This window comes from Oreochromis aureus, linkage group 22 (assembly GCF_013358895.1).
Source record: "Oreochromis aureus strain Israel breed Guangdong linkage group 22, ZZ_aureus, whole genome shotgun sequence".
Taxonomy (NCBI): domain Eukaryota; kingdom Metazoa; phylum Chordata; class Actinopteri; order Cichliformes; family Cichlidae; genus Oreochromis; species Oreochromis aureus.
This window is the reverse complement of record NC_052962.1, coordinates 1,768,550-1,796,060: the sequence shown is the minus strand read 5'-3', so window position 1 is coordinate 1,796,060 and position 27,511 is coordinate 1,768,550. Positions and strand designations below refer to the sequence as shown.

Genomic DNA, 27,511 nt, shown 5'->3' with positions numbered 1-27,511 from the left:
CAAACCTTCCAGAGAGTTCAGCTTTGTCTCTTCAGAATATTTTCCCAAATGTCTTCAGCATCATCTAGATGTTTTGGGCAAATGTGAGACGAGCCTTTGTGCTCTTTACTTTTCCAGCAAGTGTTTTCTCGTTGAACTCTGCCATAGATGCCATTTTTGCCCAGTCTCTTTCTTATGGTTGAATTATGAACTCTGACCATTAACTGAGACATGTGAAGCCTGCGGTTCCTTAATGTTGTTCTCAGTTGTTTTTTGACCTCCTGGATGAGTCTCAGTGCGCTCTTGGAGTAATTTTGGTAGGCCAGTTTCTCCTGGGAATATTCACCACTGTTCCAAGGTTTCCTCATTTGTGTATAATGGCTCTCACCATGATTCACTGGATTCCCAAAACCTTAGAAATGGCTTTGTAACCCTCTTCAGACTGATGATTGCCAGTGACTCAGGTGTTTCCTTCCATCGTAGCATTATTTGTTGCTTTTGAGATCTTTTAGCTTGCGTCAGACAGGTTCTATTTAGGTGATTTCTTGACTCAACAGGTCTGCCTGAGTATGTTTAGTGAAACTAGTCACAGTTTATTCATGATTTAACAAGACGGGCAATGACTTTTTCACACAGGATCAGGCAGGTTTGGATAACTCTTCTCCCTTAAATAATGAAATCATCATTTGAAAAATACATTTTCTATTTACTCTGGTTATCTTTGTCTAATATTACAGTTTGTCTGATGATCTGAAACATGTAAGTTTGATATATAGTGATATATAGTTTCTATATATTTGTGTAGTGAGTTGTATGTAAGGCAAGACACCAAGGAAGGAGAAAAGGACATGTAGGCAGAGAGATCAGGCTGGAAAGGATGTGCAGCAGGTTAGAGTGATTGAGGACAGAAATGAAAATGTGCTACCAACTAGAGAGAATCTACTGAGAAGATGATTCAATTCAATTTTATTCAATTTTATTTATACAGCGCCAAATCACAACAACAGTCACCAAAAGGCGCTTTATATTGTAAGGTAGACCCTACAATAATACATACAGAGAAAAACTGATGAAAGGATGAAGATCTGATGAATTGGAGCAAGAGGAGGACAAATGGAAGACAGTTAGTGAATCAGGAACTGCAGGGGATTAGTGAGGAGGAAGTGAGGACAGCTCTTATAAGGAAGAGTGGAGTTTGGTTTAAGAGGGCTTAAACAGAGCAGCCCGATAGTCCATTGAAAAGACGGCAGAAACCGCCAGAGGAATCTGGCTTTACAGCACATTCATTCGTCTGAGGTTGTATGAGAGGCAGTTAGCACAGATGCTGGACACCATCACAAGCAAAAGATCTATTCACAAGCCAATAAAGAGAGAAAGTGAGATAAATGGAGAGAGAGATCATTAAATATGATCTGGGGTTAAGTGAGCAGCACATTAGGGCTGTGCTTAAATCACAGACAATGAGCTCTAGTCCACACAACAGCATTACGGACACATAAAACTGACTGACATCCAGTTTCATAGGGAAGGAGGATGTGAAGGTGCAACACACACGTGTGTGCATCTGCTCAGTGCACGTTGGGCTGATGGCCGATATTAAAACAACTTATCTTGCTCTTCCTTCTGGGTGTAAAGGGAAAGGCTAGAATAAGGGGAACTTGAGAGAATGGGAGAATAACCCCCCACCACTACCACACGCACACACACACACACACACACACACACACACACACACACGCACACACACACACACACTCCACAGTTAATTACACCAGTCCCATAATTCAATAAGACCAAACAAGAAAGTTGCTGCGGAATTCTGATTTAATTTAGGAACATTTATCCAAAGAAATCAGACAAGTTGCAACATTACAAAATACACTAGTAGTGTGAAAAACTGTACATCAGAAAAAAAGGCAGTAAAAGCAGCCACCACATGTGAAGGATTGTGTCAGCACGCAAAACTCTAAGGTGGCAAATATCATCAAGCTGAGCACTGTATTGCAGTGGCATATAACACCATCATCAGTGCCTGGAGCCAGTGTGGCTCAGTGCTTTATTTTGTCTTTGAAACTGCCAGGCTCATTTTTCATTACCATCACTGTCAATGAAGCATTATTCATTGTTGAGCTAAGCCCTCTCAATTGCACAGCTATCTCAGCTAACCCAGCAATGAACTCCTAAATAACTGCAGACCAGGATTTGAATATTTCACCACATAATTGGTGCTTTAACATAATCTAGGGGAGCGGGAGCTGGTCTACTTTTCAGACAAGCACGAATCAAAAGGCGCATCAGGATCCAATCGATTGTAATAATGAGGGATTTCTCGCAGTCTATAAACAAGTATAATTAGCACGAACCACACTAACCACTCCAACAAACAGCAAACGCTGCTTACACTGAGACAACAGAGCCAGTATACAACTGCATGCATTGGAGCAAAATTGCTGTACTATAAGCAAGTTAGTTCCCCTTTAAGATCTCATATCCAACTCTACTCAGAGGTTTATTATCACTTCCCCAAAAAGAGAGGCATTACTACATATTATAACTCCCAGTGGATTTAAAAAAAAAACCTCACTTATGAAATCTGATGTGATGAGATGACTAAAACCAGTACTACCACTAAATCATTAAACATACACTCCAATCTCCTGCTACCAAACGCTCCCCGTTAGGTTGAAAACAAACACAATCAGGTCAATATTATCTCAACATGCTATGAATGTATCAGCTGTAATGCAGCTCCTACTGTTTGCCTGTGAAAGCATCACAGACTTTAGCTGACGTCAAGTAGGAGATGGTCCTTTGGAGAGTTTCTAAACATTTCTATGACCTCTTACTTTTTTGCATGTCACAAGAAGTGCAGAACCTTCCCTCAGTGGGAAGCTCATCTGCTTTCAGACTAGACAAACCAGGTCCTGATGTTTCTGATTGACAAGGCCCTTTGTGGATTAGCAGTCTCCGACTATCTGGCATTTCATTGCTTTTTAGTTTAGCATTTAAATAACTTTAAATAACTCTTGGCCTTGATGTCTACTGGCAGATGACAGAAGGAGGAGAAAGGCCTTGCGAGCACCCAGCTTAACTCAGTGCACAAATCTGTGGTTTGATTTACCCGAGGAGAAAAGGACACAAGTTGGGTTTACAACATTTATTCCACTTTTCAGACATGTCAAAAACTGGAGGATGGAGTGAGCCCCAGCCAGACGGAGGGGCAGCTGCCTGGTCTGCAAGAATCTCCCTGATGAGGATTTGCTTTTGACAATGGCTAAGTCTTCCAGTATTTACAGCTTTTGTTTAGTTTCTCCAATCTGTTGCATTCTATAAAAACTGTTGTAAACAAACACTATTACCATCGAACTCTGACGCTAAAATCATGATGTGGTTGCTGCACTTTTATTCTACTCGTCACAATTTATATCCAATATACGGCTGCTGAGAGAGGAACAACAATTGTCACTGAGGTTCTGCGAGGACTATCAGAGGCATACATCTGAGGTCTCAAGTTGCATTACAGGGAGATTTAGAGTACAGTACAAAAGGATGATAATGAGCTCCTTCTGTTTGTCCTTCTCTCACCTCTTTTCACTCTCCATGTATTATTGTAGGGTGTTTATAAAGTGCCCCGAGGCAACTGTTTTTTGTGATTTGGTGATTTATAAATAAAATGCACTTAAATTTGAATTGTACTGGTGCAGTTGCTGGATCAAACCACAGGAACACATTGCCATACAGGGATATGGCAATACAGGGGCATAAAGTCAAAGTAACAATGTAACATTTACTGCATAAAAAAATCATGCAGAAAGACGTTGTTCAGGCACCTCGTTAAATCATACTCACCGTCGTGTACTTGCCAAGCTGGCAGAGGGAGGGGAACGTTTCTTGATGAGCCCTACGGATCTTTTCAATGATTGTCTCCAGCTCAGTTGTCAGTTCGTAGCTCTCTGCCAGATCCGGCTTTGGGCTCTCCTTCTTCTTCTTGTTCCGGTCATTTCGAACAGCTGGAGGAACACAAAAATTTGGATTATCCTCTAAACAAATGTAACTCTTAGTGGAGCAAACAAAATATAAGGCATAGCAGTAGAAATGTGTTGCTAGTAAGCATTTCTTTGATTACAGTTTAGAAATGAAGCCAGTTCTAAAATTAAAGAAATCAGACCTGATATAAGGACAAAACCTTTCAGATTGTAGGTGACAGACCAGAAATGAGGTGAAAAATAAAGTAATTGTGGAAGTAACAAAAACTCCAAGGCCTCTAAGGCCACTTTAGGTTGGTTCCAAAAATGAGTCGGTCACCACAAACCATGTTAAAATACACAACTTTAACACATTAAAAACACATTAACAGCCTCATACAAAAACAAGGTTTTAGATTCTATAGATAGTGTCCCGCTTTATGAAAACTCTCAGGAGGAGGAATCAATGGGGAAATAACTATTTGATCACTTTGTGAATTTGTAAGTCAGAAATGAACAGTCTCTATTTTAATGATTGCTTAATTTCAAGGGTGAGAGACAGAACAACAGAACAATAAAAGAAAAACAATAAAATCCAGAAAACACACATTAAAAAGAAAGGTTATAAAAGATAAAACGTCTTTAAAAAAAGAGGGAGTTGGCAAAAATAAAGGAACAGGTTTGTCAGGACACGCACGATCGACCAGTTAGAGAGATGGTGGAAGTCTGAATTCTCCTCTAGGGTAAAGGCCTGTAATGTTCTGTAGGAAAAGAACAATGTTGGATTCTACTAAATGTAAGGCAAAGAAATCTAATCTATTCCACTGATATATACATACACTGGTGACATAATATTTTGTTGGAAAACCAACACACTTTATAACTGTAACAACTTAGTAAAAGAAATGCTACTTTGTAGCATTTTCATTGCTACTTTGTAGCATTTCTAAGAAATTATTTCTTATTTCTAAGAAATAAGTGGAAGGAAATGATGCATATATTTGAAGACTACCAGCATTCTGTATATAGGGGGTGTCCAAATTCATGGGCTGCATCCTCCTGAGGCTGCATTTGTCGACCGATTACGTCACAGCGATGCAACGAAGGCTGTCCAAATTCGTAGACTCCTCCGAATGCAGCCGACAAATGTGTCCTCCTTTTCCCCGAATTTGAAGGGCGGGTCAGGTGTGTCCTTCGTGGCCCACCATATCCCAGAATTCATAACGCGGCCCAGCCAGTTCCAGTTTCCAACAATTGCAGCTGCTACTAAGTTTTAATATTACTGTTATTACTCGTTCTGGGTCACAAAATAAACTTTCAAGATATTTTCAGGCAAGAATGTAGCTGTGTAAACTTCAAATATCTGCTCGATTTATCAAGATATCATATATTTGCAAAAGTGCTCCAATGTCTGTTACCCACTAGCTCGATAGCTAGCCGGGGCGATAACAGCGAACTCCCTGCACATCATTTTCAAACCCCCTGCAGTCTTTCGCTACTCAGGTTAAACATGATATATAAGTCACTTAGATAACTTAAATATTATTGTTTGGCTTTTTTCGGTGTTTTATTTGTTCATGAATGAATTGGTTTGGCTGAGATTAAAGTTATAGTTTTCACATAGCCTATGAATTTGGACACCCCTATAGTCAGAGCCCAGACCCATTTTACTGTCAGGAATACTATTGTAGAGTCATTGGTGAAACTTTAACAGACACTTTCCTCAATGTATAAAGGGGCTGAACTGGGGCTGAACTGGCCTTCATTCACTTCTGTGAATCACAAGGATACTCAAAAAAGGTATTGAATTAGGTTACCCATTGGCATCTTTTCTTGGTTAGTAGTGTTTAGAGCTACTCAATAAAGTACAGATACAATACTTTTGGCGGCACCACAAGCAGGCAGCGGCTGATAGCGCTCCAGCAAAATTCAGTGTTTTTTTCTACGGTGTATTGTTTTGTTCTGTTTCGCGACCGAGGTACGATGCGTACCACCTACAACATACAATTCCTGCTCAGAATCAGGAAAAATAGCACAAATTCCACGACTAATCTGCCGACAGAGAAACTTTGGAGTTTGGGTTTGTTGACCTCCCCACCCCCCACCGAGGCGTGCCGGTGCTAGCGCTAGGCTAAAGGCTAACCCGTTCCGACCAGCACTTCCATCCATCCTGCTCTCCAACATTCGCTCCCTGGACAGTTTATCTGTGGCTCCAGCATTCAACCCAGCGTGAAGTTAAGAACTGTTGTGTTTTCATCCTCACGGAAACATGGCTGAAAGCGGACATTGCTGACTCGGCTATTCAGCTAACCAGGCTAGCATGCTATCGAGCCGACAGAGAAGCCTCCTTGTCTGGTAAGAGCTGGGGCGGTGGTTTGTGCATTTACATCAACAAACTTTAGTGCCCTCTCCGTGAATCGCTACCTTATCGTGGTGGAGGGGTTTGTGTGTCACAGGGATCCCAGGGGCTATGTTGTCTGGGGGCTTTTGCCCCCTGGTAGGGTCTCCCATGGCAAATTGGTCCTGGGTGAGGGACCAGACAAAGAGCGATTCAGAAGACCCGTATGAAAAGAACATCGAGGGAACAGTTTACCCTGCCGGGATAGGGTTACCGGGCCCCGCCCTGGAGCCAGGCCCGGGAGGGTGCCCGAGGGCGAAGCGTCTGGTGGCCGGGCCTTAGTCCATGGGGCCCGGCCGGGCACAGCCCGAAGAGGAGACATGGGCCCATCCTCCCGCAGGCCCACCACCCGCAGGAGGCGCCATAGGGGTCGGGTGCATTGTGTGTCGGGCGGCGGCCAGGAGCGGAGGCCCTGGCGGACCAATCCCCAGCTGCCAAGACTGGCAATAGGGACATGGAATGTCACCATTGCCAAGACTGGCAATAGGGACATGGAATGTCACCTCTCTGGTGGGGAAGGAGCCTGAGTTAGTGCGTGAGGTTGAGAAGTACCGGCTAGATATAGTCGGGCTCGCCTCTACGCATGGCTTGGGCTCTGGAACTAGTCTCCTGGAGAGGGGCTGGACTCTGTCTCAGTCTGGAGTTGCCCCTGGTGAGAGGCGGCGGGCTGGGGTGGGTATTCTAATATCCCCGGCTTGCTGCCGGTATGTTGGGGTTTTTCCGGTGGATGAGAGGGTTTGTTCCCTGCGCCTCAGGGTCGGGAACGGGTCCTGACTGTCATCTGCGCTTATGCACCGAGTGGCAGTTCAGAGTACCCAGCCTTCTTAGAGTCCATGGGGGGTGCTGGAAGGTGCCCCACCGGAGACTCTGTTGTCCTGCTGGGAGACTTCAATGCTCACGTGGGTAACGACAGCGAGACCTGGAGGGCGTGATTGGGAGGAACGGCCTCCCTGATCTGAACCCGAGTGGTGTTTTGTTATTGGACTTCTGTGCAAATCACAGTTTGGCCATAACGAACACCTTGTTCGAACATAAGAGTGTCCATAAGTGCACGTGGCACCAGGATGCTCTAGGCCGCAGGTCGATGATCGATTTTGTAATCGTATCACCAGACCTGCGACCATATGTTCTGGACACTCGGGTAAAGAGAGGGGCTGAGCTGTCAACTGATCACCACCTGGTGGTGAGTTGGATCAGGTGGCGGGGAGGACGCTGGACAGACCCGGTGCACCTAAACGCGTGAGTGAGGGTGTGCTGGGAACGTCTAGCAGAGGCCCCAGTCCGCGAGATCTTCAACGCACACCTCCGGCAGAGCTTCAACAACATTCCGAGGGAGACTGGGGACATTGAGTCCGAATGGACCATGTTCAGCGTCTCCATTGCCGGCTGCTGCATTGAGCTGCGGCCGCAAGGTGGTTGGTGCCTGCCGTGGTGGTAATCCCCGAACCAAATGGTGGACACCAGAGGTGAAGGGAGCCACCAGGCTGAAGAAGGAGTCCCATCGGGCTTGGTTAGCCTGTGGGACTCCAGAGGCAGCTGACAGGTATCGACAGGCCAAGCGGAATGCGGCTCGGGCAGTGGCTGAAGCAAAAACTTCGGGTGTGGGAGGAGTTCGAGAGGCCATGGAAAAAGACTTTCGGACTGCCTCGAAGAGATTCTGGCAAACCGTCAGGCGTCTCAGGAGGGGAAAGCGGTGCTCTACCTGCACTGTGTATAGTGCTGGCGGAGCGCTGCTGACGTTGACTGAGAAAATTGTCAGACGGTGGAAGGAATACTGAGGACCTCCTTAATCCCACTGACACGTCTTCCGAGGAGGAAGCAGAGTCTGGGGACGAGGGAATGACCCGCCAATTTCTGGGGTCGAGGTCACTGAGGCAGTTAAACAACTCCTCGGTGGCAGAGCCCTGGTGTTGATGAGGTCCGCCCGAGTTCCTGAAGGCTCTGGACGTTGTAGGGCTGTCCTGGTTGACACGCCTCTACAATGTTGCGTGGAGATCAGGGGCAGTACCCTGGACTGGCAGACCGGGTGGTGGTCCCCATCTTTAAGAGGGGAGACCGGAGGGTGTGTTCCAACTACAGGGGATCACACTCCTCAGCCTCCCTGGGAAAGTCTATGCCAGGGTGCTGGAAAGGAGAGTTCGTCCGTTAGTCGAACCTCGGATACAGGAGGAACAATGCGGTTTTCGTCCCTGGTCGCGGAACACTGGACCAGCTCTTTATCCTCTCGAGGATACTTGAGGGTGCATGGGAGTTTGCCCAACCAGTCTACATGTGTTTTGTGGACTTGGAGAAGGCATTCGACCGTGTCCCTCGGGGTGTCCTGTGGGAGGTGTTGCGGGAGTATGGGGTGTCTGGCCCATTGCTACGGGCCATTCGATCCCTATACAACCGTTGTAAGAGTTTGGTTCGCATTGCCGCAATAAGTCGGACTCGTTTCCGGTGGGTGATGGGCTCCGCCAGGGCTGCCCTTTATCACCGATTCTGTTCATAATTTTATGGACAGGATTTCTAGGCGCAGCCAAGTGGCGGAGGGCTTTCACTTGGTGGCCTCAGAATCTCATCTCTGCTTTTTGCGGATGATGTGGTTCTGTTGGCTTCATCGGTGGGGGCCTCCAGCTCGCACTGGAACGGTTCGCAGCCGAGTGTGAAGCAGCGGGAATGAGGATCAGCACCTCCAAATCTGAGGCCATGGTTCTCAGCCGGAAAAGGGTGGAGTGCCCACTCCGGGTCGGGGATGAGTTCCTGCCCCAAGTGGAGGAGTTTAAGTATCTCGGGGTCTTGTTCGCGAGTGATGGGAGAAGGGAGCCGGAGATCGACAGGCGGATTGGTGCTGCGGCTGCAGTGATGCGGACGCTGCACCGGTCCGGTCGTGGTGAAGAGGGAGCTGAGTGCAAAAGCGAAGCTCTCAGTTTACCGGTCGATCTACGTCCCGACCCTCACCTATGGCCACGAGCTGTGGGTAGTGACCGAAAGAACGAGATCGCGGATACAAGCGGCAGAAATGAGCTTCCTCCGAAGGGTGGCTGGCCTCTCCCTTAGAGATAGGGTGAGAAGTTCGGCCATCCGGGAGGGGCTCAGAGTAGAGCCGCTGCTCCTCCACATCGAAAGGAGCCAGTTGAGGTGGTTCGGGCATCTGACAAGGATGCCCCCTGGGCGCCTCCTGGGTGAGGTGTTCCGGGCATGTCCCACCGGGAGGAGGCCCCGGGGCAGACCCAGGGCGCGCTGGAGATTATATCTCTCGGCTGGCCTGGGAACGCCTTGGTGTTCCCCGGATGAGCTGGAGGAGGTGGCTGGGGAGAGGGAGGTCTGGGCTTCTCTGCTTAGGCTGCTGCCCCCGCGACCCGATCTCGGATAAAGCGGATGAGGATGGATGGATGGAACTTTAGTGCACGAATTCGGCTGAAGTGAGTCGCCACTGCTCACCCCAGGTGGAGTTTTTAATTGTTAAGTGTCGCCTGTTCTACCTACCGAGAGAGTTTTCCTAGCTACTTGTTATAGCAGTGTATCTCCCACCAAATGGTAATGCTAACTCGGCACTAGCAGAACTGTCTCACGCTATCAACGAGCTCCAGCCTGCGCACCCGGAAGGTTTTTTTGTCATAGCCGGCGACTTCAACTATGCGAATCTCAAGACAGTGAACTTCCCAACCAGAGGGGAGAACTGCCTGGATAAAGGTTTACACCAACATGCGCGGGCCTACAAGGCAGCTGTGTGCCTGTACATCGGCTCATCTGACCATGCCACTGTGATGCTGCTGCCCACATACACATCACTGCTGAAATGCACAAGACCAGCCAGAAAAATGATCAGTCTGGCCAAGTGGGGCTGTCTCAGTGCTTCAGGACTGTTTCGAGTGCGCAGACTGGAACATGTTTAAAATGGCTTCTTGGACCTTGACGAGTTTATTGAATCTGTGACCTGCTACGTCAGTAAGTTCACAGAGGATATAACGGTCTCCAAAAACATCACCACAAGAGCCAATGAGAAGCCCTGGTTCATTGCAGCGGTAGGTGCATCTCTGAGAAAAAGAGATGCTGCTTTCCGGTCTGGAGATAAAACAGCTCTCAGAACAGCCAGAGCCAGCCTCTCTCACGCCATCCGAAAAGCAAAGCTTGCACATGCACAAAAGATACAGAGCCAATTCCACAACACAAAGGACTCTCGCAGTTTATGGCAGGGCATTCAGGCCGTCACACAGTACAAGCCTGCACCAAGCAGCTGTGATGGAGATGCCACACTTCCTGAGGAGCTGAACAAGTTCTATGCATGGTTTTATGCACTGAATAACACGTGAGTAAAGAAAGCCATGCCCCCCACCACCAACCAGACCATCTCTCTGCCTGCTGCCGACGTGAGGAGATCTTTCACCAGGGTCAACCCACAGAAAGCTGCTGGACCAGACAACATCCTAGATACTAGGTCGCATGCTGAGAGACTGTGCTGATCAGCTGGCCAATGTTTTCACAGAAATTTTCAACTCATCGCTGAGCCAGATGATCGTCCCAGCGTGCTTCAAGTCCACCACCATCATCCCAGTGCCAAAGAAATCCTTAGTATCCTGCCTGAATGATTACCGTCCCATTGCTCTGACCCCCATCATCATGAAGTGCTTTGAGAGACTTGTCATGGCACATGTGAAAAGCAACCTCCCCTGCTCACTTGATCCACTGCAGTTTGCATACTGGCCGAACAGATCGACCGAGGATGCTATTTCCACTGCACTTCACCTCTCCCTCTCCCACCTGGACAAGAAAAACGCTTATGTCAGAATGCTGTTCGTAGACTTTAGCTCAGCATTCAACATCATTATACCCCAAAAACTGTTTGACAAACTCAGCAAGTTGGGACTGAGCACCTCTCTCTGCAACTGGATACTAGATTTCCTATCAGAGAGGCTCAGTCCGTCCGAATCGGCGACATCTCCAGCACCATCAGGCTGAGCACAGGAGCTCCTCAGGGCTGTGTTCTCAGCCCTCTGTTGTTCACTCTCCTGACACACGACTGCACCGCCCTACACAGCTCTAACCACATCATCAAGTTCGCGGACAACACAACCGTGGTTGGACTCATCAGCAGCAACGATGAGTCAGCGTACAAAGATGAGGTTCAGCAGCCGGCGTTCTGGTGCAGTGAAAACAACCTGTCACTGAATGTGGACAAAACCCAGGAGATGATCGTCGACTTCAGGAAGACTCGCTCCACCCACACACCACTCAGCATCCATGGTTCCACGGTATAGACCAGGGGTCTGCAACCTTTAACACCGAAAGAGCCACTTGGACCCGGTTTCCACACAAAAGAAAACACTGGGAGCCGCAAATACTTTTTGACATCTAAAATGAAGATAACACTATATATATTGTTTTCTACCTTTGTGTGAACAACTAAGGTGTGCTGCTTATGAAATCCATGAAGTGCTACAGAGAAAATTACATTTTATTTATGTAATCAACACATTTTGAACTCTTAAAGAAATATAACAAAAGCAAAGACACCCAGCTGAACTAAAATGATCCATGTAGCAAACAAAAACTGTTGTGAGCCGCCTCCCTTATATCTCCTTTGGGCTTTTGGAGCCTTGACCTGACTTTTAAAAAATAATTGGTAAAAAAGCTCTATGCTGCTGAAAAATAGATATTTGCAAAATTCTGCCTAAATATGTATTTTACCTGGTTAATGCGTGTGGCAGGGGCGTGGTCTGCAGCGCCGCTGCAGGGGAGGCGGACGCACCTGAGTGGCACCCGCAATCACGCCTCGCCGCCTTAAAGTCTGTGCTCTCTCTGCTGTTGTTGTTGGTGGTGTATGTCGGGCTGTGAGCTGCGAAGCTACAGCCGGCTGTATGCGTACAGCAACCGTGTGTGAAAAGTGGTCAATAAAGAGATGCTGAAAAGCGTGTTCATGCAAACATCGTCGGGTCTGCCGTGATGTGTTTACAATGGGACTTCTGCTCCTGAACCTCTGCGCACAGCGTCTGCAAATCGGTGCTGTGCGAAGTCAGTTTACGCAGGACTGTAAGCTGTCATCTGTCGTCTGTGAGGCGTGAGCAGTGTTTGTCTTTAACATAGTTCACGGTGGAGCTGCTGACATAACGTGGATCCGAAGATCCATAATTGGCCTACCTGGGGTTGAAAGTTTCGATAAATGCACGGTTTTCGGTGAGTGTGACGCTTATATTGAGCGAGGAAAAAATAATTGAATATAATTTTATATTTATATTTCAATATCACAATAATCTTCCAATTTAGAACTACAAGTTTAAAAGAACTAACATAAATAAAATACACTTCAGCTAAATACTTCTAATTTATTTTCCCAAACCACGCGGAGCCGCACTATAAGGACTAAAGAGCCGCATGCGGCTCCGGAGCCGCGGGTTGCCGAACCCTGGTATAGACTGTTAACAGCATCAAGTTCCTGGCAGTTCATATCTCAGACAACCTCACCTGGACCACCAACACCACCTCCATCACCAAAAAGGCCCAGCAGCGCCTCCACTTCCTGAGACGCCTGAAGCGGGCCAACCTCCCTCCTCCCACCCTCACCATGTTCTACAGAGGCACCATAGAGAGCGTTCTGACCAACTGCATCCCTGTGTGGTTTGGAAACTGCAAAGTCAGCGACCTCAGCTGGCTACATCAGATCGTCAAAGCAGCTGCCAAGATCATCGGAACATCTCTCTCTCTGCTACAGGACATCTTTCACAAGCGCCATGTCACTAAGGCCTCCTGCATCATGCTTGACCCCTCACACCCCTCACATGGACTTTTCTCCCTCCTCCCATCCGGCAGACGCTATCGCAGCATTGGAGCCTGATCCTCCAGACTGTGAGATAGCTTTTTCCCACAAGACATCAGACCCCCAAACTCACTACCGGCTCCCCCACTCCCCCCCACCACACACACCCACACAAACCACTAACTGACTCTATTGCACTCCACATACCACTGCCCTTGTAAATACAAATGCTGCTCTTTGGACAATCCTACTCTCAGGAATCCTGCTCATGTTGGTCACTTTATTTCACTCAAAGTCAGTTTAAATCACTCACACAGTAAACTGTAAAGCTGCTATGTTGGTCATTTTAAACCACTCACGGTCACTTTATTGCTAGTAAGCATTTCTTTGATCAACCAGATCAACCAGTCAGTATCTGGTGTGGCCACCATTTGCCTCACGCAGTGCAACACATCTCCGTTGCATAGAGTTGATCAGGTTGTTGATTGTGGGCTGTGGAATAATGGTCCACTCCAACAATGGGCCTCAGGATCTCAACACGGTATCTCTGTGCATTCAAAATGTCAGCAATAAAATGCACTCGTGTTCGTTGTTAACATACGCCTGCCCATACGAGAACCCCACCGCCACCATGAGACACTCGATCCACAAAATTGACGTCAGCAAACTGTTCCCCCACACAATGCCACACATGCTCTCTGCCATCTGCCCTGAACAGTGAAAACCGTGACTCATCCGTGAACAGAATGCCTCTCCATCAGTCCAGATGCCATCGAATGTGAGCATTTGCCCACTCAAGTCGGTTACGACGACAAGCCAGACCCCGATGAGGACGACGAGCATTCAGATGAGCTTCGCTGAGATGGTTTCTGACAGTTGCTGCAGCTGTCCGGGTGGCTGGTCTCAGATGATCCTGGAGGTGAATATGCTGGATGTGGAGGTCCTGGGCTGGTGTGGTTGGTTACACGTGGTCTGCAATTGCGAGGCTGGTTTGATATACAGCCAAATTCTCTGAAACACCTTTGGAGACAGCCTATGGTAGAGAAATGAACATTCATTTCATGGTCAACACCTTTGGTAGACATTCCTGCGGTCAGCATGCCAATTGCACGCTCCCTCAAAAGTTGCGAGATCTGTAGCATTGTGCTGTGTGATCAAACTGCACATTTGAGAGTGGCCTTTTGTTGTGGGCAGTATAAGGCACACCTGTGCAATATTCGTGATGTCTAATCAGCACTTTGACATGCCACACCTGTGAGGTGGGATGGATTATCTCGGCAAAGGAGAAGTGCTCACTAACAAAGATTTAGACAGATTTGTGAACAATATTTGTAAGTAATGGGTCTTTTGTGTATGTAGAAAATGTTTCAGATCTTTGAGTTTTTGAAAAATGGCAGCAAAAACAAAGTGTTGCGTTTATATTTTTGTTCAGTGTAAATCAGGGACTCTCCACCAGTCGCTCTTAGAACTGAAGAAGCTTCTGGGACGAGAGGTGAAACTTTTCGCTTTTCTTTCCAAGCTCCTTAGACTACGATGACCTGGATGACCGAGAACCTTCACAGACTCTTTCTGAGCTCTTCACTGAGTTCCCTGGACTTTTCTTGGAGTGCTGTCAAACAAATACTTTTTCATGCTGAAAAAGAGAAACTACCAGCTTTAGTCAGCCATGAAGACTAATGAGGGGCCTTGGCCTTGTCAAAGTAGAAGACACTGTCTTTCAGCATCACTTATTAAAGGTTTTATGTATACATTATAGTATGTACAGTTGCTTGCAAAAGTATTCAGCCCCCTTGAACTTTCCCACATTTTGTCACATTACAGCCACAAACATGAATCAATTTTATTGGAATTCCAGGTGAAAGACCAATACAAAGTGGTGTACACGTGAGAAGTGGAACGAAAATCATACATGATTCCAAACATTTTTTACAAATAAATAACTGCAAAGTGGGATGTGCGTAATTATTCAGCCCCCTTTGGTCTGAGTGCAGTCAGTTGCCCATAGACATTGCCTGATGAGTGCTAATGACTAAATAGAGCGCACCTGTGTGTAATCTAATGTCAGTACAAATACAGCTGCTCTGTGACGGCCTCAGAGGTTGTCTAAGAGAATATTGGGAGCAACAACACCATGAAGTCCAAAGAACACACCAGACAGGTCAGGGATAAAGTTATTGAGAAGTTTAAAGCAGGCTTAGGCTACAAAAAGATTTCCCAAGCCTTGAACATCCCACGGAGCACTGTTCAAGCCATCATTCAGAAATGGAAAGGTTCAGTATATCCACTGGGAGTCATGGTTCTAGGTCCTTTTGGAGGGCATTTTGTGTTTTCTTGTATTCTTGTGATATTTTGTATTATGGGTTATGTTTTGGTTCATTAGTAGTCTTTGGTATTCTGTTTTGAGTTTCTTACATTCCTTGTTTAGTTCGTTGATTTATTAGTATTTTCCCTTTGTGTCTTCACCCTCTGTATGCCTGTGTTTATGTATGTTGTGTGAGTTCTTGTGTCTTGTTTTCCTCATGTTTCATTCTGAGTTCCCCCTGCTTTTCATGTTTATCTGTTTCCCCCATCCCATCATGTCTTCTCTCTCTCTCCTGCTCCTCTGTGTTCTCTCGCTCCCTCCAGTCTGCATCTCTGTGTACTTCCTGTTTTACTTTGATAGTCTTGTGTCAGTGTACATCATGTTCTGTTTTGCTCTCCCCCTTCTCGTCTGTGTAATCAGTGTCAGCCGTGTTTCCCAGGTGTTTCCTCTTTGCCCTGTTCCCCTCTTATATTTAGTGTCTGCGTCTTCCTCTGCTTGTTGTCGCGATCTCCCTCATCCGTGGCTGTGTGTTTCCCTGTGTGCCTCATTGCGTCTTAGCTATAATTTCCCAGTCTAGTTTTGTACCGTTTTGTCATTCATCAAACAAAGCTGTGTTTCTTTGAGTTTGAGTCTGCATTTAGGTCCTTTCCTGCCTACACACAGTCGAAATCATGACAGAAGATCGCGACCAGACAGTGGACCCAGCAGCTTATAATCCCTCCACTGAGCTCCACGAGGACATTGTTTTCACAGCAGAGTTTCTGTGTCAAGAGTGGTTAGTGCTGCCCGTTGAGGAATACCAAGAGGAGTTAGCTCTCTGGTTACAGAGGATGATTTCTGGAGTCCCTTGGCTATTCGGATTGCTGCACCCTCTTATCTAGGACTTCCTCATCTCCACCGTGCATGTCCACCCAGAGCAGCAGCTTCAGCCCAGCTTAATCCGAGGATTTTCAGCTCGGCCCGCTGGAGGATTCGCTGGAGGATTTGCGGCCCGGCCCGGTTTCAGAGCTACCTAAAAATGAACTTTCAGGGTTAGCTGCCTGTTCCCGCTAGAGGCTCAGGAGAGCCAGTCCAGCAACCTTCCTTGTCAGCTGGGGGTTCAGAAGAGCCCGGCCAGCACTTCTTCGTGTCCTCTGGGGGTTCAGGAGAGCCTGATCAGCACTTTCTTATGTCTGCTGGGGGTTCAGGAAAGCCTGTCCAGCACTCAATGGCTCAGACGCCGCCACCTGCTCCCGCTGGGGGCTCTGGTGAGCTCGTCCAGAACCTTCTTATGTCTGCTGGGGGCTCTGGTGAGTCCGTTCAACCACCTCCTGCTCCACGACCTGCGAATTCCACGCCGCTGCCTGCTCCACGGTCTGCATCGGGTGCTATCCTCGTCTGGTTCAGCCTCATCTGGTCCTGCGCCCATGAAGCAACGTCCAGCAGTCCAGGCGCCCAAGGGTCGTCGCCTACAACCACATCTGCTTGGCCTTCGCTTTCCACGCAGTCAGCCTCTGGACCTGCTCTGTTGCCGCCACCTTCCACGCGGTCAGTCTCCAGAACTGCTCTGTCGCCGTAGTCTTCCATGCTGTTGGCCCCCAGAAATGCCCTGTTATGGACTGTTGTGCCGTCGGCATCTGGGTCGGCCCCCTGAACTGTTCAGTCTCAGACTGTTTTCACTGGGCACATGACGAGTCCCTGGACTGTTTTTGGTTAGGTTTTGGACTCCTGCTCCTATGATTTTGGGTTTTGAACTGTGTTCCTGGACTCCAGCACCTTTTGTTTTGAACTCTGTTTTGTTTCTGGACTCGTTATTAAAAAAGAAGATTAATGCAGTATATTACATAATCCTTTAAGACCGGTCGGAGCGGGCACGCTCCGTTTTGTGTAAACATTTTTAAATCCCTTGAACTGCAACCACATAAGCTACCGTAATAAATTTTTTTTGCATATGAAACCGGAGGAGTTGTATTTACATTTTATGCCATGAGCTTGTCCTAAGTCACGGGTTCCTTCCACATATGGCCTTGCAAAAATTGTGTAAAAAGCATTTGCAGCAACGAAAACATAATATTCCAGAAATACGCTTTGCCGATCCGATCAGCTGTTCATAACATTTCCTACATTGGAACAGACGTCAGCGTGAACTATCGCATGTCCGCCATTACCTGCCCGAAACCGGAAGTGACATCATTTTCGCGGAAAATGTAGTTTTTTACCTTCGGGGCCTTAAGCCTTTACTGGTGTTTTTAAAAGTCATGTTTGACTTTATGCTTTTCTGTATAGTTTCTGGGATGTTTAGAACTCAAATTGCACTGCTGGAAATAGTTTATTTTGATGCACATGCTGTTTTTTTTGGCAAATTTGCATTATAATATTTATTGTATTTATAGTATTTATGGTGGGAAACTATTTTGTGCAACTTTTTTGTATTTACAGTTTTGAGCGATAAACTAGAAATATTTTCTAAAAAAAACTAAAACAATTTTCAATTTTTTTGCAGTTTATTTCACTTTTTTGCAATTTATGTAGTTACTATGGACTTAATGCATACATATTATTAAAATTTGGGATATAGCAGTTGTATTAATGTATAGCAACTTGAAATGCTCCCAAAAATGGCACTACCGCATGCAAAAAATATAAAGAAAGATTTATTTTTTCTTTTAAAGGTAAGCTCCATAGAGTTGGCTCTATGGTAGGTCTTAAAGGGTTAATTACTTGCTGGAGAAAGTGATTTGGTATATTATTTATTACATTACTTTTTTATTTAAAAAGTATTATTCTGTCCCTCTTCTGTGGAACCAGCTTCCAGTTTGGATTCAGGAGACAGACACTTTCTCTACTTTCAAGATTAGGCTTCAAACTTTCCTTTTTGCTAAAGCATATAGTTAGGGCTGGACCAGGTGACCCTGAATCCTCCCTTAGTTATGCTGCAATAGACGTAGGCTGCCGGGGATTCCCATGATGCATTGAGTTTTTCCCTTCCAGTCACCTTTCTCACTCACTATGTGTTAATAGACCTCTCTGCATCGAATCATATCTGTTATTAATCTCTGTCTCTCTTCCACAGCATGTCTTTATCCTGTCTTCCTTCTCTCACCCCAACCGGTCGCAGCAGATGGCCCCGCCTCCCTGAGCCTGGTTCTGCCGGAGGTTTCTTCCTGTTAAAGGGAGTTTTTCCTTCCCACTGTTGCCAAAGTGCTTGCTCATAGGGGGTCATATGATTGTTGGGTTTTTCTCTGTATTTATTATTGTGCTATCTACTGTACAATATAAAGTGCCTTGAGGCGACTTTTGTTGTGATTTGGCACTATATAAATAAAACTGAATTGAATTATTTCTGAAATATATTTTGTGATAAGTTTGTTATATGACACTTCATAGTCATGTAAGTAACTGAATCTATGTGTCAACAAATATGTTTATTCTTGGTCTGCTCATGTCTGCCCAAGTCCACCACTGACTGGTTGAATAACAGAAGCGCAAAATAAGAGCAAGAGTGGAAGCTTTTTGGCAAGGCATTTACCAGTCAAGGTCTGCATCTGTTGCTCTTTTTACAACAATGAAAGTATTACAAATGGTGCACCAATGGAAAAAATACAACACAAATGACTGTTTGCTGAAGTCATTTATGTTTACCTCTCTGCATAGGCTGAACAGTAGCATTCAGCTCAGGGCAGAAGAGTAAAAAGATTGTTTACACATCAAGCATCGCCAGGATCCTGAGATACTCCACTCTAGCAACAGCAGTCCATTCGCAGAGACACCTCAGTTTTTCCAACTGGAAGTCAGGTCAGAGTGCAGATCAACCGCATCACGTTGGTCAAACAGCTCAGCAGTGAGCTTAGCTGCAGCACAAGCAAAGTAAACGGAGAAGCTGCCAGGCTACAGTCCTGATGCAAGCAAGGTTTGTGGAGCTGCCAGATGTTCCTACCGCAATACCTGTGGGCATTAGCCACACTCAAGAGTATTTAGAGTATTTAGATGCCTATGTGAAGAATAGAAATATTTTACTGCTATTATTTGCTGCTATTAGTATAATCATCATTACCATTTCATTATTAATAGTGATGTTGCATGCAGATGCATTCAGATGTTCAAATATATGGGTATTATATTAGTCTTTATTACAAGTCCAGTAAGAACCACTTTAAATGGTTGAGTTGAATCTATAATTTTAAAGGCTTTTGAATGTTTTTATATTCTTATACATAGTCTTCAGTGGGTGAGAGACTGAGTTGCAGGGACAGGAAACACGTCTGCAAGGCATGCTCCTGCAGAAGTGAAACTGAAAGCAGACTCTGAGTGCACGTACTGTGAGTAGGTTCTGAAACTGTATTAAGCTTTTAGTAGAGGCTTTTGATTAAAACATTTATTCAGTAGATTACATATATAGTTCCAGTTAGGTTATTATATGTAAGGATGAGCCTCTGTTCTGGTGAAAGGTCAGAAGTGCAACGGGTGAGATGTGAGAGCATTTAAGGGCGAGACACACATACAGACACATATAGTGAGAGAGGTCATGACACGTACACAGTACACAGCACGCACGCGCCCCCGCACGTGCACGCACACACATATTAGGTAGACTCATTTAGGTAAGAGTTTATAACTGCAAAGTTTGGGTGCGTACGTGGTAGTCCGTTCCAGGAAGTACACCAGATGTCCCAGAAGATAAGCGACAGCGAAGGCGGGCTGAGAGGAAGCACCTGGCTTCGACCCGAAGAAGATGTTCTGTTTTAAACTATGTTAAAAGTCATTGTGGTTTTGAGTTGACGTAGGCTTTGTTTGAGTCTGCCTGGCAACAGAAAAGGGGGCTGTACTATCTTAACCCTATAAAACCGTGGTCTGACTGTTGTAAGTTAGTTCAATACTGAATCTGAACAGTATTGGCTCCGCATATGTGTATTCATTAAAATGCTGTCTAATTTGCACCCGGCTGGATCTGTGGTTATTTTTGGATTCCCCCTCAATATTCTGAGCCTTAACAACTACTTCCACAACAACGCTAATATGGAAGATGAGACATCAGAATCAGAATGTCTTTATTGTCATTGTCACAGGTACAACGAAATTAGAAGTGGTCTTCGATCAGTGCATCATCCATAAAAATATAAAATTTAAATAAAATCAATAGAATACTTAAAGTCCTAATAAGAATATTTGCTAATAAGAATAATCTAACTGTATGAACAAACATTCACATACATTCCCACATAAATGACTTAGTCAGTGCATAGATCAATTCAAGAGTAGCGTGATTTTTTAGTAGCAGCATTCAGACGTGTTATTGCAGTTTGGTAAAAGCTGTGTTTGAGTCTATTAGTCCTTACACTGATTGCTCTGTACCGTCTGCCTGAGGGCAACAGTTCAAACAGGGAGTGGCCAGGGTGTGAGGTATCTTTTATGATGTTCTGAGCTTTTTTAAGACAGCGGGTGTTGTGTAGATCTTCCAGCATGGGGAGAGGACAGCCAGTGATCTTTTGGGCAGTGTTGATGACCCCTTGGAGTGCTTTCCTCTGAGCCACTGTGCAGCTAGTGTACCAGATGCATATGCAATAGGTTAGAACACTCTCAATGGAGGCTCTGTAGAAGGACACCAGCAGTCTCTGTGTGATGTTATTCCACCTGAGAATTCTCAGGAAGTACAGTCTCTGTTGGGCCTTTTTCAGCAGCTCAGAGGTGTTCACGCTCCAGGAAAGGTTCTCCTCTATGTTGACTCCCAGGAAGCGGAAGCTTGCCACCCTTTCTACACAGTCCCCATTAATGAATAGTGGTTGGATCTCTGCCTTTTTCCTTCTGAAGTCTATTATGAGTTCTTCAGTCTTTAAGGTGTTAAGGAGGAGGTTATTGGCCTTACACCATGATGACAGCTGCTCCTCGTCTCTGTAAGCAGACTCGTCACCCCTGGAGATGAGCCCCATCACGGTGGTGTCGTCTGCAAACTTCACAAAGGTGTGCTCTGGTGGACATGTGTGTGTAGAGAGAGTAGAGCAGTGGACTGAACACACAGCTCTGTGTGTGAAACTCAGGGCTGAGGATGTGCGGTGGCCAACTCTCACTCTCTGTCTACGGCCCTGGAGGAAGCTGTTGATCCACATGCAGGTGCTGTATGGAAGCCCCAGGTGCTGTAGCTTGACCACCAGTTTGTGTGGAAGGATGGTGTTAAAAGCTGAGCAGTAATCCACGAAAACCATCCCCACATAGCTCCCATGCTCTTCCAGGTGTGGTACGGCAGCATGGAGTGCTGTGGCTACAGTGTCTTCCGTGGACCTGTTTGCTCTGTAGGCAAACTGGTGTGGATCCAGGCTGCAGGAGGGCTGTTGTGATGTGTCTGTGGACCAGCTTCTCAAAGTATTTATTACCACTGGGGTGAGTGCCACCGCTCTGTAGTCATTCAGGCTGGTCATGTGGGGCTTCTTAGGCAAGGGGACTATGGTGGAGGACTTGAGGCAGAGTGGGACAGTCGCCTGTGTGAGGGATTTGTTGAAGATCCTGGTGAAGAGCCCAGCCAGCTGTTCTGCACAATCCCTCAGTATTCAACCTGGCACACCATCAGGACCAGGCGCCTTCCTCGAGTTAACGGCCTGCAGAGTGCGCCTCACCTCGTGCTCTTCCAGGGTGAGGGTGGTGCTGCTGTGGGCGGCGTGTTGCTGCTGTGGCTCCAATACCTCCGGTACCATGGCCTCAAAGTGGGCGAAGAAGACTCTTCAGGTTGGATAGGGCTGCAGTGTAGTGGTCCCTTACCGGAGTCCACTGTTCGGTCATGGGGCTGTGTGATGTAGCCTGCTAGCTCAATAGCAGAGTATTGATGAGGCCAGGACTCGGTGATAAGAAGGATGCATGAATGTTTGCTATTTGCAACCTCAATTCATCCAACTTGTTTGTGACATAACACAGCAGAGAACAAAATCGTGATTTGAACAACACCCACAATGATGGGCGGAACATGTCAACAGCAGCTGCATATTCACATGAGTAACCTCTGTGTAGCAGCCCAAACGTCCACCTCCTCATCAGTACAACCACACTGAAGCACACTACAACGACAAGCTGATGTATCAGACCTGCTCGTCTGTCATGCTGTGACCTACTGACTGCAGGGCTGACAGTGTTTGACAATAGACTTGTATAGCATGGAGATCTATTTTTCACAATGACAATGAAGACTTAAACCTAAAATGCAGTGAACAGTTTGACTTACTCACTAACTAGCTTACCGAGTCTCTTCAACATTCAGAACTGTTCATGTTAATAATCCAGAAGCAGATCTTTAGCTTTCAGACAGCCGCCTCCTTTGGGAGCTCGCAGATTGCCCCCCTAGAACTCAAAGCAGCAAAAATAGAATTTTATCTGCCAAACTGAATTTTTCTCGACAAGCCAACAGAAATACACCCAATTGTTGAAAAACATGTCTTGCAGAAGTCATGGATCAAACAGGGCTCCAAGTACAACAAAGAACACACTAAAGCACCATCCACCTTTCTACTACTTTATCCAATTTGTGAAACACCGGAATGAAAACTGATCCCAGCTTCATTCTACAAAACTGCAGCACTGGGCACAGGGCCACTGGTCAGACAATCATGTTTGAGAGCCCCTGTAGTAGCAAACAAACTTAGTTTTGGTTGCACTGACCTGTGTTTTCACACTCTCTCTCTTTATCAGTGCATATGAAGCCGCATTCACTTGGAAAATTTAGAGGTTTTAGAATGAAGACACTGGATTAGAGGAAATGTCTGCCCAAAGGGCTCTCAATCTGTTATACGTGTCTCAATATGCCGTGCCCTCCCTCAGTCACAAGTTCTCAATATCCTGCAAAAGTCCTATAAAACCACTTAGCAGAGTTGTTTTATAGGAGACGTACAGGATATCAAATTATTAATATTAAAATACTACCTTGGAGCAAATTTGGAATTCAGTGTAATTTGATTCATTTCAGCCTTATTTATATTGCACCAAATCACAACAAGAGTTGCTTCAAGGCACTTTATAATAATACAGAGAAACCAAATCACCTCAGCAGTCGAACAGAACTCGAACACAACTTAAAAAATAAAAGATTGCTCTATGATGATGTCATGATCCTGGGCCATGTTGGCCCAGCATTCTTGGTTCTCGTGTATTTTTGTATTTCTTTATTTAGGCCATGGTTCCTGGGTTGCTCTGTTAAGTTGTTTCTTATTTGATTTCCCCTTGTGACTTTTACCCCCTGTGTGCCCCTCTGTGTATCTGTGAGCCCTCGTCTCCCCTCCTTGTGTTTTATTCCATGTTTTCCCCAGCCCGTTATGTCTGTGCTCTCCCCGTGCTCTCTCTCCTCCTGTCTGAACCTCTGTACTTCCTGTTTTACTTTGACAGTCTCCCGTCAGTGTTGCGTTTTCTCCTGCCTTGTCTTGTTATGATTATCAGTGTCACCTGTGTTCCTCGTGTGCTCCCACTTCCCTCGTTAACCCTCTGTGTATTTAGGTCTGCGTCTCCCTCAGTTCTGTGTCGCGTTCTCCCTCATGACTGTGTGCCCCTCCGTGTGTTTCCTCGTAAGTCAGTTACCTTAGTACTTCCCAGTTTAGTTTCATGTTATTTTATATCGCTATTATCTACTGTCAGCAATAAAGCTGTATTTTGAGTTCAGTCCTGTTTTCCTGTGAGTTTGCGTTTGGGTCCACTTCCTGCCTGCCACACAGCCGGTCCATGACAGAAGAACGCGACCACGACATGGACCCAGCAGCTCACAATCCCTCCGCTGAACTCCGCGAGGATTTAATTTACACGGTGGAGTATCACTGTCAGGAGTGGGCAGCGCTGCCAGGGGCAGAATATTGGGCGACCATAGCCATCCGTTTACAGAGGATGGTGTCCGGACTCCCATGGCTGTTCGACGCGCTACATCCCCACATCCAGGACTTCCTCGTCTCCACCATACGCATTCGCCCGGAGCTGCCGCTCCAGTATGAGGAGCCGGAGGACGTTCAGCCCGGTCCGCTGGAGGATTCGCGGCCTGGCTTGTCTCCTCCCCCTTCTCGGCGAAAACGGCGTTCATGCCGCCGGCGTTCCCGAGCAGCGGAGCAGCTTTCTTCTTTTGGTGAGAGTGATCGTGTTTCTCACATTCCGCTCGAGCATTCAGCTCCCAGGCTTCCTGACATTGCACCCTCTGTGGGTAAGACTGTGCCTCCCTCTGTGGACTTTGTTAAGCCTGAATCCGTAGATTGTGACTCAGCAGAATTAAAGTGTCAGGGTTTTGAGGCATTTAACTCAGTAGCATCCGTTTCTGTGCCTGTTGTTCCTCTGAGTAAATCCAGTGTTAATGAGCGAGCAAGTGATACTTCTGTTCTACCTAAACCTGGTAATATAGAGACAATTAGCCATGCAGCTACTCATAGTGACTGTCTTACCTGTTCACCTGCTCTGTCACCAGAAATCTATAACAGCGACCAAATGGGCTCTGTTAAGTGTTGTGTTCCACGGTCTGACCATTTGAACTCTGTGCACCAAGCATCTAGCTCAGTCTCCGCAAATAATGTTCAGGAAGCTCCTCACGAAACAACTTTTTGTGTTCTTTCCTATGGGACTGCCACTCAAACCTGGGAATGTGCTGTGCCTCAGCTGGTGAATGTAAATGGCGACAGAGTGCCACCTGCCATAGTTAAACTAGCTAAAAGGTTTGGACTGAGTGCTTCAGAACTACTGAATCAGGTTGAGTTTTGTGTTCCGCAGTCATTCATATGTAAACCAGCTCACCATGCCTGTGTGCCAGTCCCTGTTAACACTGAGTTTACACCTCAAAAGACTGTGGTTGAAATTGTTACACCTCTGGACTATGCAGCCCACCAGCCAGTTCATTCTGAGTTGGTCTGTGAAGACGCACCTGCTTCTGTAATCGCCCATTCTGAGCCGAGAGTTACTGACCCAGAGTTTGCTAAGCCTGAATCTGTCCCCATGATGACTATGTTAAAGGCTGCTACTTATGACATGGACAACTTATGTACAGAGTTGCTGGAACCAGCCCACCATAAGTCATGGTTTGCTGAAACTGCATTTGGTACCATTAACCTGGTCTACCCAGTGACTGTTACTGTTCCTGTGCTTCGCTCTCCACCTCCAGTTCCTGTTTCCAGGGCAGCTCGGGCCCAGCTTTCCCTTGCTCCCGTATCAGTTCCTCGGGTGAGGGTGGCTGAGGTCCAGCTGGTCCCTGCTTCTGTCTCCAGCCTGGTAGAGGCTCCATTCATCCTGGCACCCGTACCTGCTCCTCGGGTGGGGTTGATGGACACCCAGCCGTTGCCTGCACCTGTTCCGGCTCCCCGGGTGAGGTCAGCTGTGACCCTGCAGACTCCTGCACCCGTCTCAGTTCCTCGGGTGGGAGCAGCAGAGGTCCAGCTAGCTCCTGCACCTATGCCGGCTCCCAGGGTTAAGGCTGCAAGAGCCCAGTTCGTCCCTGCACCCGTATCTGTTCCTCGGGTGGGGATGGCTGGTGTTCGGCCAGGCCCTGCACCCGTTCCTGTTCCCCGGAGGAGAGCAGCCAAGAGTCAGACACCTGCTCAGTCACCAGCTCAACTACCTGCTGATCCACCATCACTGCAACCACCGCTACAACTTGCACTTTTGTCCATAGTGCAGTCATTAGCTCAGTTATTAGCACAGTTTCCTGTTTTGTCACCAGCTCAGTCTCTTGCACAGTTATCAGCTCCATTACCTGTTCAGTCATTCGCTCTGTTGCCACCTCAGTTTCTTGCTCCATTGCCTGTTCAGTTATCAGCTCTGTCATTAACTCTGCCACCCGCTCAGTTATCAGCTCAGCCACCTGTTCAGTCACTGCCACCCTCTGCTAGAAGCTCTTGTGAGCCCACTCAGCCAGCTGAGGACTGCGTGGTGCTGACAAAGCTTGGACAGACTGTTTGCACTGCACAGCCCCAGCCGTTGCATCCCAAGCCGACTGCGTGCCCTGTGCAGCTACAGTTAGCGTCCACTGAGCCAGAGGTCTCCGCACCTGCTGGCTCTGGACCTCTTCTCGCTGGCGGTTCAGGAGAACCGCTCCAGCCATCCCTGGTCTCTGCTGGCGGTTCAGGAGAACCGCTCCAGCCATCCCTGGTCTCTGCTGGCGGCTCTGGTCAGCCCGGCCAGCACCTCCTCGTCTCCGCTGGAGGTTCAGGAGAACCTCTCCAGCCGTCCCTCGTCTCCGCTGGCGGCTGTGGTCAGCCCAGCCAGCACCTCCTCGTCTCCGCTGGGGGTTCAGGAGAACCTCTCCAGCCGTCCCTCGTCTCCGCTGGCGGCTCTGATCAGCCCGGCCAGCACCTCCTCGTCTCCGCTGGAGGTTCAGGAGAACCTCTCCAGCCGTCCCTCGTCTCCGCTGGAGGCTCAGGTCAGCCCGGCCAGCACCTCCTCGTCTCCGCTTGGGGTTCAGGCGAACCTCTCCAGCCGTCCCTCGTCTCCGCTGGCGGCTCTGGTCAGCCCGGCCAGCACCTCCTCGTCTCCGCTGGAGGTTCAGGAGAACCTCTCCAGCCGTCCCTCGTCTCCGCTGGCGGCTCTGGTCAGCCCGGCCAGCACCTCCTCGTCTCCGCTGGGGGTTCAGGAGAACCTCTCCAGCCGTCCCTCGTCTCCGCTGGCGGCTCTGGTCAGCCCGGCCAGCACCTCCTCGTCTCCGCTGGAGGTTCAGGAGAACCTCTCCAGCCGTCCCTCGTCTCCGCTGGAGGCTCAGGTCAGCCCGGCCAGCACCTCCTCGTCTCCGCTTGGGGTTCAGGCGAACCTCTCCAGCCGCTCCTCGCCTCCTCTGGCGGCTCTGGTCAGCCCGGCCAGCCGCTCCTCGTTTCCGCTGGAGGGTCCAATTCACCCACGCCTGGTCCGGCCCCTGCTCCGGCTTCGCCCACGCCTGGTCCGGCCCCTGCTCCGGCTTCGCCCACGCCTGGTCCGGCCCCTGCTCCGGCTTCGCCCACGCCTGGTCCGGCCCCTGCTCCGGCTTCGCCCACGCCTGGTCCGGCCCCTGCTCCGGCTTCGCCCACGCCTGGTCCGGCCCCTGCTCCGGCTTCGCCCACGCCTGGTCCGGCCCCTGCTCCGGCTTCGCCCACGCCTGGTCCAGCTCCGGCTTCTGCTCCGCCTACGCCTGGTCCAGCTCCGGCTTCTGCTTCTGCTCCGCCTACGCCGTCGCCTGGTCCAACTCC

At 47.7% G+C, this 27,511-nt stretch overlaps 1 protein-coding gene across 1 annotated transcript in view; it reads right to left on the bottom strand.

The window, feature by feature from the left end:
- The window catches only part of LOC116326939 (retinoic acid receptor beta), a 158,716-nt gene that overhangs the window by 28,658 nt on the left and 102,547 nt on the right, over positions 1-27,511 (bottom strand). The window contains exon 4 of the mRNA XM_031748379.2: positions 3,829-3,989. Within this exon, the coding sequence (XP_031604239.1) occupies positions 3,829-3,989 (161 nt within the window). The remainder of the gene's footprint in view (positions 1-3,828; positions 3,990-27,511) is intronic.